The sequence below is a fragment of the Pygocentrus nattereri genome, chromosome 11 (assembly GCF_015220715.1).
Source record: "Pygocentrus nattereri isolate fPygNat1 chromosome 11, fPygNat1.pri, whole genome shotgun sequence".
NCBI lineage: Eukaryota > Metazoa > Chordata > Actinopteri > Characiformes > Serrasalmidae > Pygocentrus > Pygocentrus nattereri.
Genome location: NC_051221.1, coordinates 27,860,074 through 27,881,841, shown reverse-complemented (window position 1 = coordinate 27,881,841; position 21,768 = coordinate 27,860,074). Strand labels below are relative to the sequence as shown.

General features: G+C 38.0%; 1 protein-coding gene and 1 long non-coding RNA gene across 2 annotated transcripts; one reads left to right on the top strand and one right to left on the bottom strand.

The window, feature by feature from the left end:
* Positions 1 to 541: 541 nt before the first annotated feature.
* LOC108436931 lies at positions 542 to 5,130 on the bottom strand. The gene is made up of 3 exons (XR_001858565.2): positions 4,499 to 5,130; positions 1,815 to 1,936; positions 542 to 1,216 (listed from the first exon to the last, which is right to left on the bottom strand). It is a non-coding gene; the product is annotated as an uncharacterized LOC108436931 (long non-coding RNA).
* A 166-nt stretch (positions 5,131 to 5,296) lies between these two features.
* On the top strand, positions 5,297 to 21,688 carry washc4 (WASH complex subunit 4). The gene is made up of 33 exons (XM_017713687.2): positions 5,297 to 5,357; positions 7,866 to 8,005; positions 8,119 to 8,172; positions 8,525 to 8,590; positions 8,757 to 8,802; positions 9,487 to 9,554; positions 9,835 to 9,917; positions 10,026 to 10,068; positions 10,178 to 10,281; positions 10,549 to 10,669; positions 11,372 to 11,495; positions 11,666 to 11,793; positions 11,984 to 12,144; positions 12,313 to 12,439; positions 12,919 to 13,044; positions 13,168 to 13,275; positions 13,488 to 13,634; positions 14,079 to 14,158; positions 14,481 to 14,586; positions 14,771 to 14,887; positions 15,360 to 15,528; positions 15,796 to 15,950; positions 16,061 to 16,135; positions 16,233 to 16,337; positions 16,520 to 16,654; positions 16,772 to 16,880; positions 16,988 to 17,054; positions 18,255 to 18,341; positions 18,504 to 18,651; positions 18,796 to 18,892; positions 19,030 to 19,226; positions 19,345 to 19,441; positions 20,208 to 21,688. Exons 1-33 carry the CDS (start codon positions 5,297 to 5,299, stop codon positions 20,273 to 20,275), a joined length of 3,519 nt encoding a protein of 1,172 aa, XP_017569176.1. The 3' UTR covers positions 20,276 to 21,688.
* The last annotated feature ends 80 nt before the right edge of the window (positions 21,689 to 21,768 follow it).

Genomic DNA, 21,768 nt, shown 5'->3' with positions numbered 1-21,768 from the left:
TTTTTTAGTCTTATTCCTTCCCTTACAGTCTGAGGAAGATTTGCTCTACTCATCATAGACTTATGTCACTGTTAGTTACTTAGAGCTTGAGTGCACACTGTCATTAAAAAAATGGGACAAACACTTCTGAAAATTCTGAAATTGATGTAAACATTTAAAAATTTCTACTGTTCACTCAGATTGTCCTGCTGATAATATACTTTGTAATGGAAACTGTTTCATTAAATTAGAAAAAATGCATTTTCACTAATGATCTGACTTTTGGTCCCTACTGCAGTTCATTATGAGAACTAAAGAAAAGTAACTGCTAGTAAAGTGAGTTGTTATCAGGTTTAAAATTTATAATAAAGAGCATTAACATTGAAGGTGCTGAATTCTAGTCACACTCATACAAAAATCTCTTCAAAAATCAGGTAAAAAAAAAAAAATCACTGCCTTGTAAAAAGGACAATGCAATTCAATTACATAGTTTTTATTCCCACCAATAATGGAGAATCAAAACACTGACTGGTTTAAATTCTAATATCTTCAATAACCATTAATAATAGGTATGTAAAGGACTACTCCCATTAGGTTTGGATCAGTCATGGCTCTGTCCAAAATGAGTCCTCCCAGGCTGAAGACATACAGAAGGACAAGTGTTTACATTATTCCATATTTAAGGGAACCCTGACTGTTTAGATCTGTATGCCTTAAAACAGTGTACATGTCCAATATTGAAATATAATGTATAAATCGACTGGAAATGTTTTATTTATTATAAAAAAGTGGCAAATAGTCAAAATCCCTCTAAAACCCTGCACTATGATGATGTGATATGATTGCATTTCTTCTGGATTCTGAAGTCCTACATAAAATAAGACAATCAAATAAGTTTTTCTCTTGGGTAATGTCACATCCTAACTAAAGGTGTAAAGGCTGAATGACATATTTGAGTGTACTCATACAATTTATTTGATAACATTGGAAATGTACACCATATTGTATAAAACTATGACCACTACGAGAAACAAGGTGAATTGATCTCATCAGGTTTCTAAGGGTAATATCACAGTCAGTATCCACTGACCTACTGGTGACCATGGCTGTGATTATGGGCTTGCAGCTGCAGTACAGCAGCCTGCGGCTCTCTGGGTGACGTAAAGAAATTATTACCCAAACTGGCGTCAGACACAGAAAGAGAACACGCACCATATAAAAATACAGGGGGAGGGCTCTGTGGAGAAAGAGAAAGGAAGAGAATGAATACACAATTTCAAGAAAAGTACTGATTTAAGTTTCAAAAAACTCATTTACATGTCTACTATAAAAAGTAAAGCTATCAAAAAATGATTTGAATGAACACCAGTTTAGGGATGAGTATTGTTTAAAAAAAGATTCAATACCAATAACAGCACCAATACCTAACTTCAATACCAATTCCTGAACAATACTTTTCAGCATGCCTTCTTTTAAATACTAAAACATCATATATAAGGACATTATATTTCTATAGCTACAGTAAAACAAAAACATATTTACAGAAAGTATAGTTATGTCACACATTCTTTTCTCAAATAAGTTAGAAAATTCCAAAGTTCCAGTCACAGCATGGTGCCTAGCACTCTCTGAATGTATTTTAGACGACCAATCAACAGTCTAGATTTTGGAACAAGCATTCTCATTGGCTCCCCAACACTAATAAGATAAACTACTATAGGTATTGGATTAAACAAAATTTTAGCTTGACAATATGGAAGCAATGTGGTTGATGCCATAAAAGTGTTGAATATTGACGCCCAGCCCTACACCTCTTTCTTCCTTTTTTCTCTTACCAACAAATTCGAAGAACCCAGAGTGATGAGGTCACCAAAGCTGGCTGCAATTGGTATTGCTATGTTATCAAGGTTGATGCCTGCTCTCTTTGAGACAATAATTACTCCTACCATAATGATGCCTGTGGGAAACGGACAACATTGAGGTAAGTGGCCACTGTACCAAATGTACAGATAGTCAGCATATTATTGCATTAAACATGACAGACTACACAGCTCATGTATAATAGTTCTACTGTAACCATATGGTAAATTGGTTTGCATGCACAAGGATCACAAGTCCTGTGTCATCTGCACAGGCCAAATCTCATGACTGGTACCCAAACTTACTGATCCTGCCAGGGTGCATATATTTACCAGGAAATTACATTTAAACAATTAAACATACAGATAGTACAGACTAGTACTTAGAGTGTAAAACTTTGTAAAACTTTGTATCTTTCCACTCCTCCAAACACCAGCAGCTTCTTTAATTGAAAAGGAAATTAACTCTTTTTTTGTCTATTTATTTTTCTGAGTATCTACTTCTTTGACTTCTTGACAGCTACACATCCCATCAGACTCCGTGTTGAGTTGTCTTCTTACAGTGGAAGGATGGACAGAAACAGATCTGATCTTTTTCAGACCTGACGTAAGAGTGGATTACATGATGCTGCTCCTTATTCCATTCAAATATTGTATTCTTACTTTGCAACAATGACGCTGTGAACGATGTCACAACACTGCTGCAGCATAACAGTGCTGCATAGTTTATTACAAGCGTCTCATCATGAGCCCATCCAAGCTGAAGCTGCCAGAACAGCAAGGAAGCCCAGCACAGTAGCCTGAACCTGAGAGGCATAATGCAGAGGTGAGACTGCATTATTCAAAGAGCACATACGTAAATAATAGCACAGTGTTTCTCAACAGTCTTTAAGGACCAGTAGGTTGTCCACAATTTCATTCTAACCCAGCTTAATAATATGTGTTGGGATGTTTTGTGGGGGGGAAAAGTCCTTTTACTATGAAAAATAACATGTGGGAGAACTCTTATTATGAAATCTATTTAGTGCTTTTATGAGATTTTAATAAAATTATTACAATTATAACTGATGTATATTTATACACATGTATTTATTTTGTATACCAAAAATAAAATAAAATCATTTAATGATAATTGTTTATGTATTTCCCTTCATTGTGAGTAATTTGGTCCTCCATATTCATATAGTGTAACAAAATATAACTACAAACCTCATGCCTCTTTAATACTGCTCATTCCGCAGAGGGTCCATTGAGGTGAAAAAGCATATAACTCCTGGATCTTTAAGTGATACTTTTTTAATCCCACAAATGGGGAACTTCCACCTCCGCATTTAACACATCCGTGAAGTAAAACACCACATACACACTAGTGAATACACACACACCAGGAGGCAGTGAGCACAACTGCCTGGAGCGGTGGGCAGCCCTATCCACAGCACCCAGGGAGCAATTGGGGGTTAGGTGTCTTGCTCAAGGACACCTCAGTCATGGACTGTCAGCACTGGGGATCAAACCGGCAACCTTCCGATCACAGGGCCAGTTCCCTAACCTCCAGTCCACGATTGTCCCTTTAAACCTGATAACACAAGTGTTATTTTTTCACAGCATAGTGCAAGGTTTCACACTGAAACCACGACCATGTGACAGAAGACAAAGAATATAATTAATATGTGACATACCACAAACCCTTAGTGAGTCACCAGAAACAGATTTAAAAGAAATATGTTAGTAAACAGAGAAAATATTGGTTATTTAAGTTCAGATTTAAAAGTATGTACAAACAATATATACCAGACTGAATAATAGATGAGAATGAAGCTGAATTGCATTAGTTATGCATTAGTTAGTCATGTTCTCAGCGCTGTAGAAAGTCTTAATGCCAGCATCATCTCCAGGTTCCCTTTCAGGCCAAGCAATGCTGGCACCAGGATGAAAATCTGTTACTGTCTGAAATACGTCCCAGTGCTGTGTCGCCCACACAGAGAGATCTCACTGACTGACATAGTGCTATCTTCCAGTGTGTATCTTTCCTCCATTTCCCCCATAGACTGCTTACCTGCACTACTGCCAGGTGGAATGGAACCAGGCTCTGAAGCACTGTGGCACAGACTGATTCATTATGCATTGCTGGTCCATCGACTGCCCGTTGTTCCTCACATTGCAGTGGAACAATTTCAGAGGCCATTGATGACCACAGACGGCCATTAGGAAGCAGTGGGTCTGACTCTGAGTGTTCTTTCTCTATGTTGCTACTCACACTCTGGGTTACACCTGAGGATCTATCAGATCTTCCACCCCAAAGAGAAGAAATATCTGACATTCAACATTTCTAGCCCCTAAATCAGCTGATGTTGGTTTTCTCACATGTTGATTAGGATCACCAAATGAATCCATGGTCTTTGTCTTTACCACTGACATATAGGGTATAAGACATCTGCATAATTTCTTTGCTTTAGAGAATGTTTTATTCATCAAGTAGGCCTACTAAATACACCAGATGTAGCCTATACTGACTTTCTTCAAGTCCAATGCATAACTGTGTATCAGTACATAGAAACCTAATGTAAAAATCTAGTGCACACCACTACACAGCCCAGTTCATTAACCTGTGTAAATTATTTGTGGAACTCGGTATTTAAACAAAAAAGACAATGACTTACCTGAAGGCAAAGCAGCAACAGCAAAACTTCAATGGAATGACGGCAAGTCTCTGTCCACTCCGAGTCTCTAAGCCTCACGTTACTGCATCAGCCTGCTGCTGACCAACAAGACAGTGCAGGAAAGACCTCGATGCTGATTCCGTTCATCAGACCTCATCTGGAGTTGGCACAGCAGATAAGAATCTGACTTACAACTGAGCAAGACTTGTTCACTCGGAGTTGACATCAACACCCAAATTATACGTTTAATATATACGAATAATACGAATACGTTTCTCCAGCATTTCACACCGAACCACTTTCAATGGGTTTGTTTACATCTAAACCGCTAAATCATGTAGAAATTTTGAAAATTGGTGGAGTTCCCCTTCAACTTATCTAACTATGCTGAAAAATCCAACTTTATGAAATACCCTTCTGGTTATTTCACAAAGCAGGATGAGATCCTCTCTCTTCAGTAAATCAAAACTGTTCATCCTTATCAAATCTGACCAGCATTAGCTGTCCTAACTTCACTGTTATAAAGCACCTAAACATTGTTTTGAAAAGTAAGTCATCTCCCATCGTCGTGAGCTTTTACTCTAAAAAATCCCTGCGAGCTCCACACCGGAAATTCATGCTGTTCAGCAAATCATGGGACCAGCAGAGAGTCGAGGGAGCCGGGGGCGCTGGGGGAGCCGGGGGCAGTGCCGTTCAGCTCAGCTCAGTTCCCCGTTCACTGTCGTTCGCTGTCTGTAAGCTGCGGATGGCAGCTGTCTGCTCGGTCTGCTAGCTAAGCTGCCCGGGCTAGTACGCAGGATGGCAGTGGAGTCGTTGTCAGCCGACTGGGAGTTTGATCGCTTTGATGACGGATCTCAGAGTAAGAGCTGTTGTGTCTTGGTTTCATTTTGCTGGAGCTAAAATAGCAAGAACACGTCTGTTGAGTTAGCTAGCTAGCAGGCTAACAGGCTAGCTGTGTAAGTAAATTTGTCGTTGTGATTTTGGTCAGATGATCAGACTCATTCGCCAAGCTGTAATTTCAAAATGAATAGTCAGCCTCTAGAGCCCTAATATAAAGTGTCAACAGACATGTTGTTTTCATTAGTGTCAGAGGTAGCTAGCTAGCCAGCTAGCTGTCATCACTGTGGCTCAAGTTAGCGTCTCGTGATCTGCTGATTTAGGAGCCAGGCTGTAAACACTGGTTGCTTTCTGACAAAATAGCCTAATTTATCGACCCAGCGATGTACAATCCAGTGATGTTTTTAAATGAAGTCTTAGCACAAATACGGTACAGCCAGGGGAAAGTTAAAATAAATAAACAAATAAGCAAATAAAACTGAAAAAGTTAACGGAGCATATAAATAGTTATACAGAGAAAATATCGACAAAATAAAGGAGATAAGTAAGACAAGATATTAAATAATAATCCACATATTCGAGGAAGTGGCAAAATAAATGTTTAATCTTTGCACCTTACAGTTATGTGTATATTACTTTGACAATAAAACGCTTAGATTACATTTCATCATTTTTCAATTCATTTTGATCGTTTGTAAACCCAAACAAAACATTTTTCTGGATTACATTCAAATGCAGTATAAATAAAGTCCAAAATTAAGTTACAAATAGCCAGTTGTTCTTAAAGATGTTGCAGTGAATCGCCATAACGTTAGTGTAATCCCACAATCCATCTGAAGGGGAATTCCACTGATTTTTCTGAAGTTCTGTGTAACTTGTGGTTAAACGTTCAGAGTTGTTAGGTGTAAAATGGTTAATTTGCAGAGACATATAACAATTCACATTTCTTTACAGTGGTGGTGATAGGAACCAGAAGTCCAGATGCCTGCAGTGCAAATATAGCCAATTTATTTACTATCCAAAACCACTAGTGAACCTACATGTGTCCTCTTTATATGTAACGCTGCTGATGATAAAATAATGGTCAGTTTTCTTTGGGGACCATTTTGTTTTAGAAGACCCTTCATGTGTCCCTCCACCATGAATGGATTAACATAAGTTGATTTTTGGTTTTGACCAAAATTGTATCACAAAACTCAGACATTAGGCAGGATATTCATAACCATTTCATGTACAACCCCAATCCCAAGTTGGGACGCTGTACAAAATATAAATAAAAACAAAATGCAATAATGTGAAAATCATTTAAACCCTATATTTCATTGAAAATAGTACAAATACAACATAAAATTTCTCAGTTAAAACATTTTTTTTTTTTTTTCAAAATACATGCCTATTTTGAATTTGATGCCAAAAACACATTCCAAAAAACACCTCGTGGTTAATTGGCAACAGTAACATGATTGGGTATGAAAAGAGCATCTCAGAGAGGCTGAGTCTTTCAGAAATAAAGATGAGGAGGTGATCACCACTCTGTGAAAGACTGCACAAGCAAAAATTCAAGAATAACTTTTCTCAGTATAAAATAGCAAAGAAATTTTGCTTGTCATCATCTACAGAACATAATATCAAGATTCATGTTTATGTATGCAAGGGACAAGGCCAAAAAAGCAGTATTTGCTGGCCATGTTCTTTGGGCCCTCAGGCAGCACTGCATTAAAAAATTATTCTCTAGTGTAAATCACTGCATGGGCTCAGAAACACTTCTGAAGTATCACTGTCTGTGAAAACGATCAGTCACTGCGTCCACAAATGCAAGTTAAAACTCTAAAACTCAGAGAAGAAACCATATATAAACAGGACCCAGTAATGCTGCCACCTTCTTGGGGCCTGAGCTCATTTAAAACGTGCTGAAGTGAAGTGGAAAAGCGTCCTTTGGTCTGATGAATCAGATCAAATTTATTTGTATAGTGCTTTTTACAATTGATGTTGTCACAAAGCAGCTTCACAGAATTACAGTAAAGACAAAGTTTTAGTATGCATGCAAAAACCCCTAGGTGAGCAAGCCAGGAGCGACAGTGGCAAGGGAAAATTCCCTCAGAGCTGAGGAAGAAACCTTGGGAGGAACCAAGGCTCACAAAGGGTGACCCATCCTCCTCTGGACATCTGTCTCCTGTCACCACCTCTGTGAACAGTTCTGACTTGATCAGTTTCTCTAGAGTGGAGCATTTCACACCAAACTACTCTGAATGGTTTTGTTAACATGTTGATCATTTTATTATGCTGTAATTTTGAAGAATCTGTGGCGTCCCCTTTAACGGTTAATATGTTAAATATTAGGACCATAACTGACAGGAAAGAGATCTTCTACACTACTGCTGCTGCAGCAGGAAACCGTGGAGGGAATGTGAGGATGGAGAGATGATTTTATGACTGCTGGTGGTTAAATCACTTTTAAGCAGTAAATAGTAATGGTTGTGCTGTTGATATTTGTTGCTGAGTTATGGTGCTTGACCCTGTCATGTTCCAGAAATTCACACTGAAGTGCAGCTGAAAAACTATGGGAAGTTCTTGGAGGAATATACATCTCAGCTCAAAGCTATTGAGGAAGCCCTCGATGACTCCATAGGAGATGTTTGGGATTTCACTCTGGATCCAATAGCTTTGAAGGTCCTCAATCATTTGACTATCATTTGACCAGTTCTTAAAGCTCATAAGGTTTTCTCTACCTGCTTTCAGAGACTCAGGATTTATCCTGTTACTTTTGTTTTGTCTCATTACAGCTTCTTCCTTATGAACAGTCCTCACTTTTGGAGTTAATTAAAACAGAAAACAAGGTAGGACACAGTTTATTTAAGATTGCTTTGAACTGAATGTCCAAAGGGGCATAAACCTATATTGAAATGTATGCTGGACTTCTTGTGTGCTACACATTTTTATTTGAGGATAAAAGTGATTCCATTAAAAAAAATTCCCCTTTAAATTATATTAAGCGATGTAGCGATGGATATATTATTGCTGTCATAACAGAATGTCTCCAAAATTGTAACTTTGCAGGAGAATAAAATTGTGTATTCACATGCATCACCTGTATCACCTAATAGGCTGATTTATTGGCTGTAATTGATTTCATGTCACAGAACAATGTTTGAAAATGAATGATGTTATGTGCTGTTTCTGTTTACTTAGGTCCTTAATAAGGTCATTACAGTGTATGCAGCTCTCTGCAGTGAAGTTAAGAAGCTGAAATATGAGGTATGTGGCAGTGTGTTGTGCTGTATTAGTCAAATAAATTGCACAGTATTGCTGTGACATGACATCTGGTAACATTCTGCATTTTAGAAGCTGAAGAAACAATAGTTCTTTGTCAGTGTTTTTGTATTATAAATGCTTTGATAAAATGATATTCTCCCATATTTAGGCTGAGACAAAGTTCTACAATGGTTTGCTGTACTATGGTGAAGGAGGTAATCACTTTATTCACTCTTATCCTCACTTACAGTTGAAATGTCACTTTGTTGAATTGTTGTTGAATTGTAAACAAAAATCAAGGGAAAGTGGAAAAATACTTATCAATTTATGAAATACTTATGTTTTTTAAGCATACTAAGCCTTCTCAGATATTCCAGCTTATGCCATGAAGTAGGTTGTCTAAACACCAGTAATCTAATTTATTTCAATGTCATGGTATTAGATCGGCTATCAACTGCAGCTGACAATGGATATTGTATATTGTGACATAATGTGACATAATTTATCATGATAGTGATACATTTCAACACACTGCCCACCTTTACATCAGATGCAAATCTGTGTAAATCTCAAATTGAAAAGAATTACAAGAGGGTGTTTTTTTTGTTGTTGTTGTTGTTGTTGTTGTTGTTTGTCATTTATATTGACCGTGTGGAGGGCATCCCCTTCCATAACCCCCAGGCACCCCCGAAACCAAGTCCTGATTTTGTTATTGCTTACAAACATCATATTACTGTTCAAAATAGCATATCAACAAAGAGGTTGTTAACATAGTGGCACGTAGTATGTCATTCACTGAGGTCCATCTTTCTCATTCTTGAATGCTGTCCTGGTTGAACCCTTCTGAATGTTTAGGTTTTTTTGTTTAGTTTTTTTTTTCTTTCTTTCTCAAATGGCAGTGTCAGACACGAGTGTGGTGGAGGGCGAGTGCCAGGTTCAAATGGGACGTTTCATCTCCTTCCTGCAGGTACATAGATTTTTGTGCCCTAGTGCATCTTACATCATGTTAGATAGCATGTTGACTTGCTAAACCAGCCAGCCTTCCACTGAGTTATTGTAATGACTGAGTAAAAGCTGCGCTGCCCTGACCTCTCTCTTTCTCTCTCTCTCTCTCTCTCTCTCTCTCTCTCTCTCTCTCTCTCTCTCTCTCTCTCTCTCTCTCTCTCTCTCTCTCTCTCTCTCTCTCTCTCTCTCACTTTCTCTCTCTTTCTCTCTCTTTCTCTCTTTGTCTTTCTGTGATTGCACAGGAGCTATCTTGCTTTGTGTCACGTTGCTTTGAAGTTGTGGTAAATGTGGTTCACCAGCTGGCTGCACTGTACAACAGCAACAAGTGAGGTCTTCAGTACTGTAACATTTATTTATTTATTTATTTATTATTAGTCTGTTCTCCTCCATTTTTAATGGAAGTCCCTCATTAATTCTAAATCCTTTATTTTAGAGGTGCTACAAAAATCATCGAGTCAAGTGGAGTACATTTTCAGGTCTTTTTTTTTTTTCTTCATTTAATTTTATTAATTTTATGAGCTTTGTTCATTTGGAGCACTTAATGTGATTCATTGTGTGCTGTATTGATTGGTGTGGTTTGAACAGACTGTGTATGAGCACCTGGGTGAACTGTTGGTGGTTCTGATCACCCTGGATGAAATTATGGAAAACCATGCCACACTGAGAGACCACTGGAAGATGTACAAAAGGTGAGTAGGGCATAGAAGCTAGAAATTGTATCAGGGTAAGTATTTGCTAGAATTTGATTTGATTATAATAAAAGCATTTAAGCAGATGTGACCATCCATATGTACATATTTTGGTTGGCCTGTCTATATGTTGTCAATTTCTGCAGTACCAGTCTTGCTATGCCATCATGTCTGGTATACCAACCAGATGGACTATTAGTATTGTTGCAAAATGTCTTTTTGTGGAAATATGTACATATGAGAATAAACTTTGTTTTGACTTTGTAGATTACTCAAATCTGTCCACCATAACCCTTCTAAATTTGCTATTCCGGAAGAGAAACTGAAACCATTTGAGAAGCTTTTACTGAAGCTGGAAGGCCAGCTGCTAGACAGCATGATCTTTCAGGTTAGTATGATGGATTTTCTTGTAATTTTGGAGTTTTGGGCAAGTATGCTTTGTTCACTGGTGTCTAAATAATGTCAGTGATGTTACAGAGGCTTAAACTAAGAATACATTGTGAGGTCCTTAAATAATAGATAAAAAATACCCCAACATAATATACTCATCATAAATGATCATAGTTTCCCAAACAGGGTGACTTATACATACCAGACTTTTAACTGAACAAGACACAAAGGAAGACATTCTTTAACATCAATTGGGAGAGCATGTCTAGGGAACACAAATAGGGGAACACATCAGAGTAAGGCACTGGCATGTTGGAGAATTGTAATGTGTGTAGGCCATTTATGGAGCTGAAGGTCACAAGACTCAGCTTCAGATTACAGGGCTTTAATTCTCTTTAGGCGGAGAGAATCGCTAAGCTTTTGTCTGATTTCATGTTAATCTCTCCCATACTTCCTGGTGTTGGTTCAGGCCTAGGCAGTCTAAAACATAGCCAATAAATCTGCAAATCTCATTGGTTGTTTAATCATCTTTCTCCGTAGCTCAAAGAATTCAAATAAAACCTACTAAAACTACTTCTTAAACCTATTTGAACTACTACTACCAGCTAGAACCAGAACATGTACACCAGTGTGGAGGTATATTGGGGGGCTGGTATGTATTGTGTGTAATGATGTACATATGTTTTTCTGTTCCTGGTAGGCTTGTGTTGATCAGAGATTTGATAATCCAGCAGAAGGTGTATCGGTCTCTAAAAACAGTGCCTTTGCTGAGGAGTTTGCCCAAAACATTCGCACTATTTTTGCCAATGTGGAATCAAAACTTGGTTTGTAGTTGCTTATTTTAAGTAATCAAATAATGAATAATACCAATGATATTGTTTTAAATAAGTAGTGTTCTATTAAACAAATGACAAATAAGTATATTTTGCAAGAAATCAGTCACTTGTGATGTATCCCCAGGCTCTAATATCATTTCTGTTTTTTCTGTTCTCAGGGGAGCCTGCAGAGATTGACCAAAGGGATAAATATGCAGGGGTCTGTGGCCTCTTTGTCCTCCATTTCCACATCTTTCGAACTGTTGACAAGAAGCTCTATAAGGCTCTTTTGGATGTGTGTAAAAAGGTTTGTCAGCCTGTCATTTAACACTGTCTTCATGTATCATTTTGCCCATCCAGAGGCTTCTTCCTTTTGCCACATTGGTTTTAAACATACAAATGTTTGTCTTGAAATAAAATCTTCAGACTAACATTACGGACTCTGTGCATAACAGCAGCAATTGAATATACTTAAAACTCTTGCCTTTCTCTTCAAGGTCCCTGCAGTGACACTCACTGCCAACATAATCTGGTTTTCTGACACCTTTTTAATTAACAAAGTGCCAGCAGCAGCCAAAATGATGGATAAAAAGAGTCTCCAGGCCATTCGAACCAGCAGAGATACCTTCTTACAACAAAAGGCACAAACATTAACCAAGTGAGTTTTTTTTTTACTACAACAAATTTAATTTAAATACATGTAATGTAATGTAATGAGTTTGCACCAAGGAAACTGTGACCTGTTTTCAAGTGAGGTGAAACCTTCTTTTACAATCATCGACATGCCTCTGTTGTCAGTCTGAGACCGTGTCTCCTTTTTCTCCAGGGATGTACAGTCTTACTATGTGTTTGTGAGCTCGTGGATGATGAAGATGGAAGCTATCTTATCTAAAGAGCAGAGGACTGACAAACTTTCAGAAGACCTGAGCAACAGGTGCAATGTATTTGTGCAGGTAAAAAGACCATCTATTTAGAAAATCTGGATTCTATCTAATAAAGGGGACAGGACGCAGCTATAATTGAACCACTGACTTACAGCCGCAGTAGAAATGTACCTTTTTTGAACTGCTTTATGTCCCATGCCTCAACATTAGACACTATTTCCTGGCCAAAGCTGGAGTTGGGAAGTATCACTGTACAATTTAATGTTTTCCTGCTCCAGCACACCTGATTCAGCTCAAGATGCACGAATCATTGGCATCAGCACTTCAAGTTTGTCCAGAGATGGTGGAACACCAGTTCCCTCAATTGTGCTATCATTCTGAAAGAATTAATATATAATTATATTAATATATATTAATATATAATAAATAAAGGATTAACAAAGGTCCAAAAAGGTCCTGTGTATGAGATTTTCATAGTGATGACTAATTTTCAATATATTATAACATGTCAGAATGGAGCTTCTAAAGACACTGTGCTTTTCCTCAAGGGAATCCTATATGCCTACAGCATCAGCACCATCATAAAAACCACCATGAACCTGTACATGTCCATGCAGAGGCCCATGACCAAGACTTCTGTGAAGGCCTTGTGTCGTCTGGTGGAGCTACTGAAGGTAAACATTTCTTCTGTGCTATTTTAGTGCTGATATGCTTTCAATTAACTGGTCCCTTTTTGTTAAATCTCTAAGTTGTCTCTTCATTTATAAGAAAATCTAATTTTATTTTATTTTTTTAAGGCAGTACAGCACACATTTCACCGGCGTTCTCTAGTAGTGGCAGACTCTGTGTCGCACATCACTCAGCAGCTGCAGTCACAGGCTCTGACCTCTATTTCTACAGCTAAGGTAAAGTCTTTTCTCTTTGGTGTCTTCCTCTGGAGAAAGTAAGCATTAATTAGCATAGAGATACAGTGATGATTATTTCATTGTATACATTAATGATACACACACACTTAAATATTTTATATGTGTCTTCTGTGTTTGTACCACATTGTTCATTCATCTGCCTTATATGTGTACACAAAAAATTAATACGGTAGCTCTTTGTTTTCCTGTAGAAAAGAGTGATCTCTGATAAGAAGTACAGTGAGCAGAGACTGGATGTGCTCTCAGCCCTAGTTCTGGCTGAGAACATTCTGAATGGGCCGAGCACCAGAGAAAGAAGACTGGTGTTGTCTCTAGCGCTCAGTGTGGGCACTCAGATGGTAAGAGTACAGGATGCTTCAGTATGGAGTGCTCTAGAACTCTGTGGTTTGCATAAGGGCAAAAGCCTTTTTAATGAAGATTTATTTTTAATGTGCTGTTTTAATGCTACTTATATACACAAAAATGATCATATTAATCTTGAAGGAAGCAAGTTACTGTACATATCAGGATTTTAAGATCTCCCTGATCTCTTTTTTTGATGTATTAGTTGAACAGGACACTGCATGATCATGAGGCCTGAACACTTTGCATTGGCTTCCTATAACTAGTAGTTCAAAAGCAGCAGTGGTAGGCTTCCTTTGGATAGAGGAGACACATACTGGTCCTCAAGCTGCTACTGAGAGTCTAAGAAGGCTAAATATGGAGGAACAAGTAAAAAGCTTTCACTGAAAAGCTAATGCAGTTATCTGCTTTCAAATATTCTATATTTTTATGTTTCACAGAAAACCTTCAAGGATGAGGAGCTTCTTCCTTTACAACTTGTCCTTAAGAAGCTGGACCTGATCAGTGAATTAAGAGAGAGGTGAGACCCAGTGTATATGTTAAAATAATGGTGTATAAATATCAATTTTCTCATCATTTGGATAAGAATAGCAATTAATTTCTGTCATCATGATTATGCAATTTCTAGTTATAATTTGTCTTTTTTTGTGTTTCTGTGTGAGAGTACATCTTTTTGTGGAAAATAATAAAAAAAATGAGGAAGCTTTTGAATGTGTGGAACTACTGGATATGTCTGTTTTGCTTTTATTCCTCAATAAAAAGAAAAAAGAAAAAAAAAGAATAGCAATTGATATTTAGACTTTTAACCCTAAAGGCTAAGCAGGTACATCTCCTCTCCTTAGGGTCAAAGTTCAATGTGACTGCAGCTTTCTCTACTGGCACCGTGCAATCTTTCCCATTTACCTGGATGATGTGTATGAGAATGCTGTGGATGCGGCAAGGATTCATGTAAGTCTTTTGATCTTCGTTAGTATTCAGAAATAGCTAAAGGTGAAGTAGTTAAGCTATAAAAGCTTATATCCAAATCAGCACTCTCATCTTCTACTGAGTGCTGCTTCCTGTAATAGTGCTTTTTCTTCTAACTGTCCAGTCAATAATTTGTTTTTCGATGACTCCTCCTTGTTTCCTCCAGTATATGTTCAGTGCTCTCAGAGACAGCGTACCCACCATGTTACACGCCAAACACATGGAGTCCTGTGAGCAGCTGCTGGAGTGCTACGACAAAGAGATTATAGATGTCTTCAACGAGGTGAGGATCGAAGAGTGAGAGAGCTGTTATGGGGCTTAAAATGGATTAAAATAAAAAAGAGTAGTTCTAATGTAGGTTCCCAATACAAATGCTGTCACTATCTATTGTTGTTGTAATTGCTTAACATACTGGTTATTATAATGATAAATTGAGTAGTCAAATTGAATTGAAGCCAATGAAAATGGACTTAACTGTAAAATAAATCTTGTGGAGCCTCTTAAAGATTCCCAAAAAAATATAAACCAGGAAGCTGTTAAAAAGAGAACTCCAAAAGGAGAACTTCAAATATTTGTTATCGTCGTGCAAATCTCCATGTAATTATCATTAATTCTCAAGGGAAAATTTTGATTGAGGTTTCCTCAAGTAATTTGGTTGAAGAGTCTGAAGAGTTATGACAGCCCAGGTTTACGCTGATGGAGGTGGTACATGCATTTGAGCACAAAATCTCTGAACAGTCTTTTCCTTTTGTCAGCATTTGTTGGACAAACTGTGTAAAGAGATAGAGAAGGATCTGCGGCTCTCTGTGCACACGCACCTCAAGCTGGATGACAGGAACCCATTCAAAGTAGGCCTGAAGGACCTGGCACACTTTTTTTCCCTCAAACCTATTCGCTTCTTCAATCGCTTCATTGACATCAAAGGTACTTTTAACTGAGGTCTATTTATATTAAAATAATGACTCAAAAGCAAGCAGGCTGTATAATGAGTTCAGAAGTTATAACATCCAGAATTGTGGACCACAACTGTGTTGACAAAATACTGCAAGTAATCTGCCAAGTTGTTTTGAATATGATAATCTGCATTTCATGTTGATACGTTTTAACCTAAGAATGCTCAGATAAGAAATAACATGTGCTTACGTTCATTCTTCTGTATAATGTAACAAATGATGATTGTTCTTTGTGCAGCCTATGTAACTCACTACCTGGACAAAACATTTTACAACCTGACCACAGTGGCTCTTCATGACTGGGCCACATACAGTGAGATGAGGAACCTGGCAACTCAGCGCTACGGTCTGGTCATGACTGAGGCCCATCTCCCCAGCCAGACTCTAGAACAGGTTTTCAGTCCTGTTCTTAGAAATACTTAGAAATATGCATACTTCATATTATTACCACATGAAATATTGTGGTGAATTATATTTGATTTAGTCACGTTGATATTTCTTAGGGACTGGATGTGTTGGAGATCATGAGAAACATCCATGTTTTTGTCTCACGTTACCTTTACAATCTGAACAACCAGGTAAGTCTAGTTTTTAAAACCATTAGTTCCCATTGTTTATGTTTCTTATTAGTATTTGTGTGTAAGTAGCACTTAATCAGCTGCTTTATTTTTGTAGATCTTCATTGAGAAGACCAGCAACAACAAGCACTTGAATACCATCAATATTCGGCACATTGCGAACTCTATACGCACCCATGGAACTGGCATCATGAACACTACTGTGTGTAAACTGTCTGAAAATGATGGGCAGATGATCAAGCAAGATTTTCTTATTTTCATGCTTATTTTTTTGACTGATTTATATTAAAAGTCCTGAGTAAAGTGCAGGTGTCTTTGCTGACACCCTTCTGGACAACATACTCATAACATACATGCATTTTATTTGCATAAATTTCTGTTCAGGTAAACTTCACTTATCAGTTCCTCCGGAAGAAGTTTTACATCTTCAGCCAGTTTATGTATGATGAGCACATCAAGTCCAGGCTCATCAAGGACATCCGTTTCTTCAGGGAAACCAAAGACCAGTCCGATCAGAAGGTAGGAATCTAGCTGCCGGATAAGCTTTTTGTGAAGAATTAGACAAGGTATTCTATATGTCTAAGTGTGCTTTGTTGTTGTTTTTTTTTTGCTCCTTGGGGCTTTGAACATTTATAGTACCCCTTTGAGAGAGCAGAAAAGTTCAACCGGGGAATTAGGAAACTAGGAATCACTCCAGATGGTCAGAGCTACTTGGACCAGTTCAGACAACTCATCAGCCAGATTGGTAAGACTTTTTTGTTTCCACACTGTTCTTATATTTTACATATTAGGTTATGATGAGATTTGGCATGCGTGTCAGCTATTTGATCTTGTATCTCTTCTTTTCCTTAGGTAATGCGATGGGGTATGTACGAATGATCCGCTCTGGAGGTCTGCACTGCTGCAGTAGTGCTATTAGGTAGGTATGGACGCACATTCTGAGCTCTGCACACCAGTAGCAGTTACTTAAAGACTACATGGGAAACACATATTCCTCTAAAATATTTAATTTTAACATAACACTGAAAGAGTTAACAATTGAATATGGCAATTCAGTGCACAAACAGATCAAATATCTCATCTGTATCTTTATACATTGTTTATTTAATGCAAATAGTTTTTTTTTATAGACAGCTTAGGTTACATAAATGTGTTTGCGGAAGCCAATGGAAGCACAGCTCATAAGACCCTGATCCTATGGAATCTAGGATCATGTTAGAACATCAAGTGACAGACAGGTACACAGGTGCAAGGCCATTTAGGGCTATAAAAAACATCCTAAAAGATACAGGCAGCCAGTGCAGATTTTTTAAAAACAGGGTTGATATGAGCTGTTTTTGTTTTTGTTTGAATTCTTGCTGCTGCATTTTGTACAAGTTGGAGAGAATGTATTGATTTCTTATGAAGCCCAGTAAGAAGGTCATTGCAATAATAAATTCTTCCTTTTCTGTCTTTTGACGAATTGATGGACAAGTTTCTTTGCATCACTCTGGAACAGAAAATCTCTAACTTTGGCAGTATTAGTCAGATGATAGAATGCAACCTTAGTAACATTATTTAAGTGAGGGATAAAACAATATTTAATAATAATATTCCTTCTACTTGATACTACACAGTTGATGGGTAAAACAGAAGAGTAAGTAGAATCAGAAGGTGAGACGCTAGCTGCAAAGAGCATCGTGCAAAGGCAGCTGCAAATGAGTCTTTCTGTGTACCAGTCAGAAACGATGCTTTTGCAAAACTGTCTGATAAGGCTTGGACCAGGGCTGCCCAAACTGTTGTCTTAAGGCGCCAAAATGTAACAGAACATTGGTAGATTAAAAATTGTTTTTAATTTTTTTTTTTTTCAAGTTTTGAAATAAGCCTATGTATTTAAAAGTAAAATAAACCATGTAAATGTATGCATTTTGTTTTCATTTTATTAATTGTGTATTGTACAAGAACATTTTTGATTGGTTGAGGTGGTGGGGTTAAGGCAGCTTCCTGATGGGCCAAATCTAACCTCATGGCCCAGCTTTGCACTTCTGCCTCTTTGGGCAGTCCTGGCATAGACTAACCCCAAATCCACATTTTTACTCTCATAATGTGGACCCTGGCAATTATTTCCTTATGGTTTCAGGTTTGTTCCTGACCTTGAGGACATTGTAAACTTTGAGGAGTTGGTGAAGGAGGAGGGTCTCTCTGAGGAGACCCAGAAAGCAGCCAGGTACTGAAGCACATTATCTCTACTTCTGCCATGCCTAATTTTAATATTGTTGCATTGAAAACTTAAGCTTGACTTGGACTTCTTTACCTGAGACCTCAGAAAAATGAAATTTCAGTGGAGGGTGGAAAAGCACCAAGTAAACAAACATGTTTTTCATTTCAGCCTCCTAGACTCTGTCCTCAGTGACCTGACCAGTAACTCTGCAGAGGGGACTGAGTACTTCAAAATGCTCGTGGGTGTGTTTGCCCCAGAGTTTCGCAGTGTGAAGAACATGCACTTGAGGAACTTCTACATGATCGTTCCTCCTTTGGTAAACGGCCATCTTGATTGTTTTTCTCTGCTGGTTGTCATTTCTGCTTCAAGAATGTCTCGTTACCCCCCACCCCCCACATTTTAATGTTTTAATATATGTTCAAATATTCCTGACTCACTCTCCCACTCTCCTAAATTCCAGACGGTGAATTTCGTGGAGCACTCCATCAGTTGCAAGGAGAAGCTGAACAAAAAGAACAAAAATGGTGCTGCGTTCACAGATGATGGCTTTGCCATGGGTAAGGATAAAATATATATATATTTCTAACATAAATTATCAGTATACTATTGCACACACATCTCCTGCATCAAAGCTTGTGGGATTTGTTTGTTCTTGTCTGATGAACATCTTTTTTTTGCCTTGTTTTCCTTTAAGGTGTTGCCTACATTCTGAAGCTGCTGGACCAGTATCAAGAGTTTGATTCGCTGCACTGGTTCCAGGCAGTCCGTGAGAAATACATGAAAGAGATGAATGCAGTGGTGAAAGAGCAGAATGTTCAAGCCACCAGCCAAGATGAGAAACTCATGCAGACCATGAACTTAACTCAGAAGAGACTAGATGTCTATCTGCAGGTACTGTGAGCTTTTGCAGCCTTGCTCTGTCTCTCCCTTTTAGAAGGGGGTTGATGAAAAGATGGTTTTGAGGGATTTCATTGCTTTGCTGACACTTATGCCTTTTGTTTGCTGGCAGGAGTTCGAGCTGCTGTACTTCTCTCTGAGCAGTGCACGCATCTTCTTCAGGGCTGATAAGACTGCAGCAGAGGAAACCCAGGAAAAGAAGGACAGGGGTGGGTGAATTACTGTTTGTTAGAAATCTAGTACTTCACAGTAAATTATCTTACATGGCTCAATTGTTTGCTTCACGTGCATTTTGTTTCCATCACTTTTTTGGAAATGTATATTAAGGGGTTGTTATTAGAGATACTTTCTCACCTCACAGCCAGTTTTTAATTGGTTGAAGGTTGTTGATTGGTGTCTGACACCAAGCAAAGCCATAAGGTCAAAGGTGTTTAAGAAATATGAATAGGTGCTTTAAATTATCAGTATTCAAATTTAATTAACGGCACCCTGGCTATGGTATGTATCGAAAAAATAAAAATGAATTGTATGATAGAATAGTCTCTCTAACAGTGTATCTCCCATTATTTAAGCACTAAAACCTTTGAGACTTTCCTTTTAACTTGCTTCTTCCCATTGTACAACAGCAGACTATTTTTTCAGCACAGCTGAAAATAGATAAACATTTCTTGGGAACTGATTTTTCCACTTGCAGTATGAAGTAGCCTTGCCTTATTTTTATCGTTAGATCCCATGTTTTTGCTGTAAAACATCACTTTAGTATTTGAGATTTAATAACAAAACAAACTGTTTTAATGTAAAAGAGGACAAAATGCCTCTCTTTCAGGTGTGCTTGTCTTTCTAAATGATTACCATGACAAAGGAGCTCAAGCTAAACATCTCATCCCCCAGTGTTGTTAAAAGGAAATGCAGAGAATTGCAACTAGAGTGTTTATTAATCAAATTTAATGCTGATTTTTTTTTTTTTTCTTTCAGAGGATGTTGCTAAAGCAGATGCTGCTTCCTCTGAGGCATCCGTTTCCACTGAATCCAGTGCCAAATGAAACTGTTGAAGTCTTGGAAGTCATTAATGACTGTAAATAAAGTGTACCCAGGAGGAGTATAGAGTGCCATATGTTGGGTGGTAAATGAGTCTTATATTGCTGGGAGCCTTCATTTTTGGGCTATGAATTGGAAAGGTACAGTGAGAAAGCTGTGGAACATTTACTTCTGATGCACTTCATTTGACTGGAACTGATATTTGTGTTCATTGATCTGCTTTTAGAAGGATGGGGTTCTGTCATCACACATTACTTGTTATCCCCTGCTACATTCGGATTTAGCTTCGTTCAGAACTGTTACACTTTCCAGGTGTGCAAGTTTGGCAGCTGTCACTGATTGATGAGAGAAATAATAATACTATTAACCACTGCTCAGTCAAAAGGGCTATTTTAATATGGTAAGTCTGGTGTGAGAAAATTAGAAATTGCATTTTAATTGATTAACAAATCATTCAAGGTGGTTAGTAATTTAATTAGAAATGTTTTCCTGATCTTTTTAGTGTAGTTACAAACTGGACTTACGTATGAACCTTAGAGAATAACTGGCCTTCAGTATTTTAGTACTTACATACCCAGTCAAATTAGGTTCAGTAGGGTTGCTTGTCAATTTTAATGGTCTTAAAGAACAGCTCTGCCATAAAGTCATAGGTCTGTAATAAGTGGACTGCATTAAGCAGTGTAAATGTTGGCTATGTACAACCCTAAAAATCATAACAAGCAAATGTTTGTCATGTAGCAAACTAACATTCTATTTATAATCTGAGATTCATGCTGCCTAAACCATATAAGAGTGAAATTTGGGCTGCCAAATGGTACAACTGTCCAAGTGTTGGCCCTGTCATCAGGATATTGCCAATTCCATCCACAGTGATCCCCCTCACCCCCTGCGATGCTAGCCAGCACAGGCATTTGTATCTGAAATAACAGAGCTGGTGGTTAGCACTCTCCTCTGAGCATGTTCAGCTGTCCTGTAATGTTGCATTACTGGCATTTCAGAAAGATGTGGTGGCTGGCTTCACTCAGAGGAAGCCTGTGCTGGCCTTCATCCTCCCAGCCCTGGTGATATCTTGTGACTGGAGGAGTCCATTGAGGAGAAAATTGGAAAAAAGCCAAACACGCACAATTTTGGCATATATTAGCATGTATACATTATGAATGTGGCTGAAGCCAGGGAAGAGTTCAGAAGCATTGTGTGGACATCTCATTGCACAAGCCTTAATATGCAGTATTCCGACTGGCGTACATGAAGGGTACCTAATGGCAGGATTTGTTGTTTCGGAAACATTCCAGTTGAATGTTGACTCTTCATGCTCCCTCTATACTTTTCACTTTTTTGTAAAATCAATTGTTTGTGTACAATTATTCATTTTGAGTAATGATATAATGATCTTAATAAAAAGATTTCTTAAAACAGAATTATTGGCATGCATTGTCTCTGCATTGTATATTTAACCCCCCACTCACTGGTGTGAGGGTATGTTCACTCTAGTGGAATT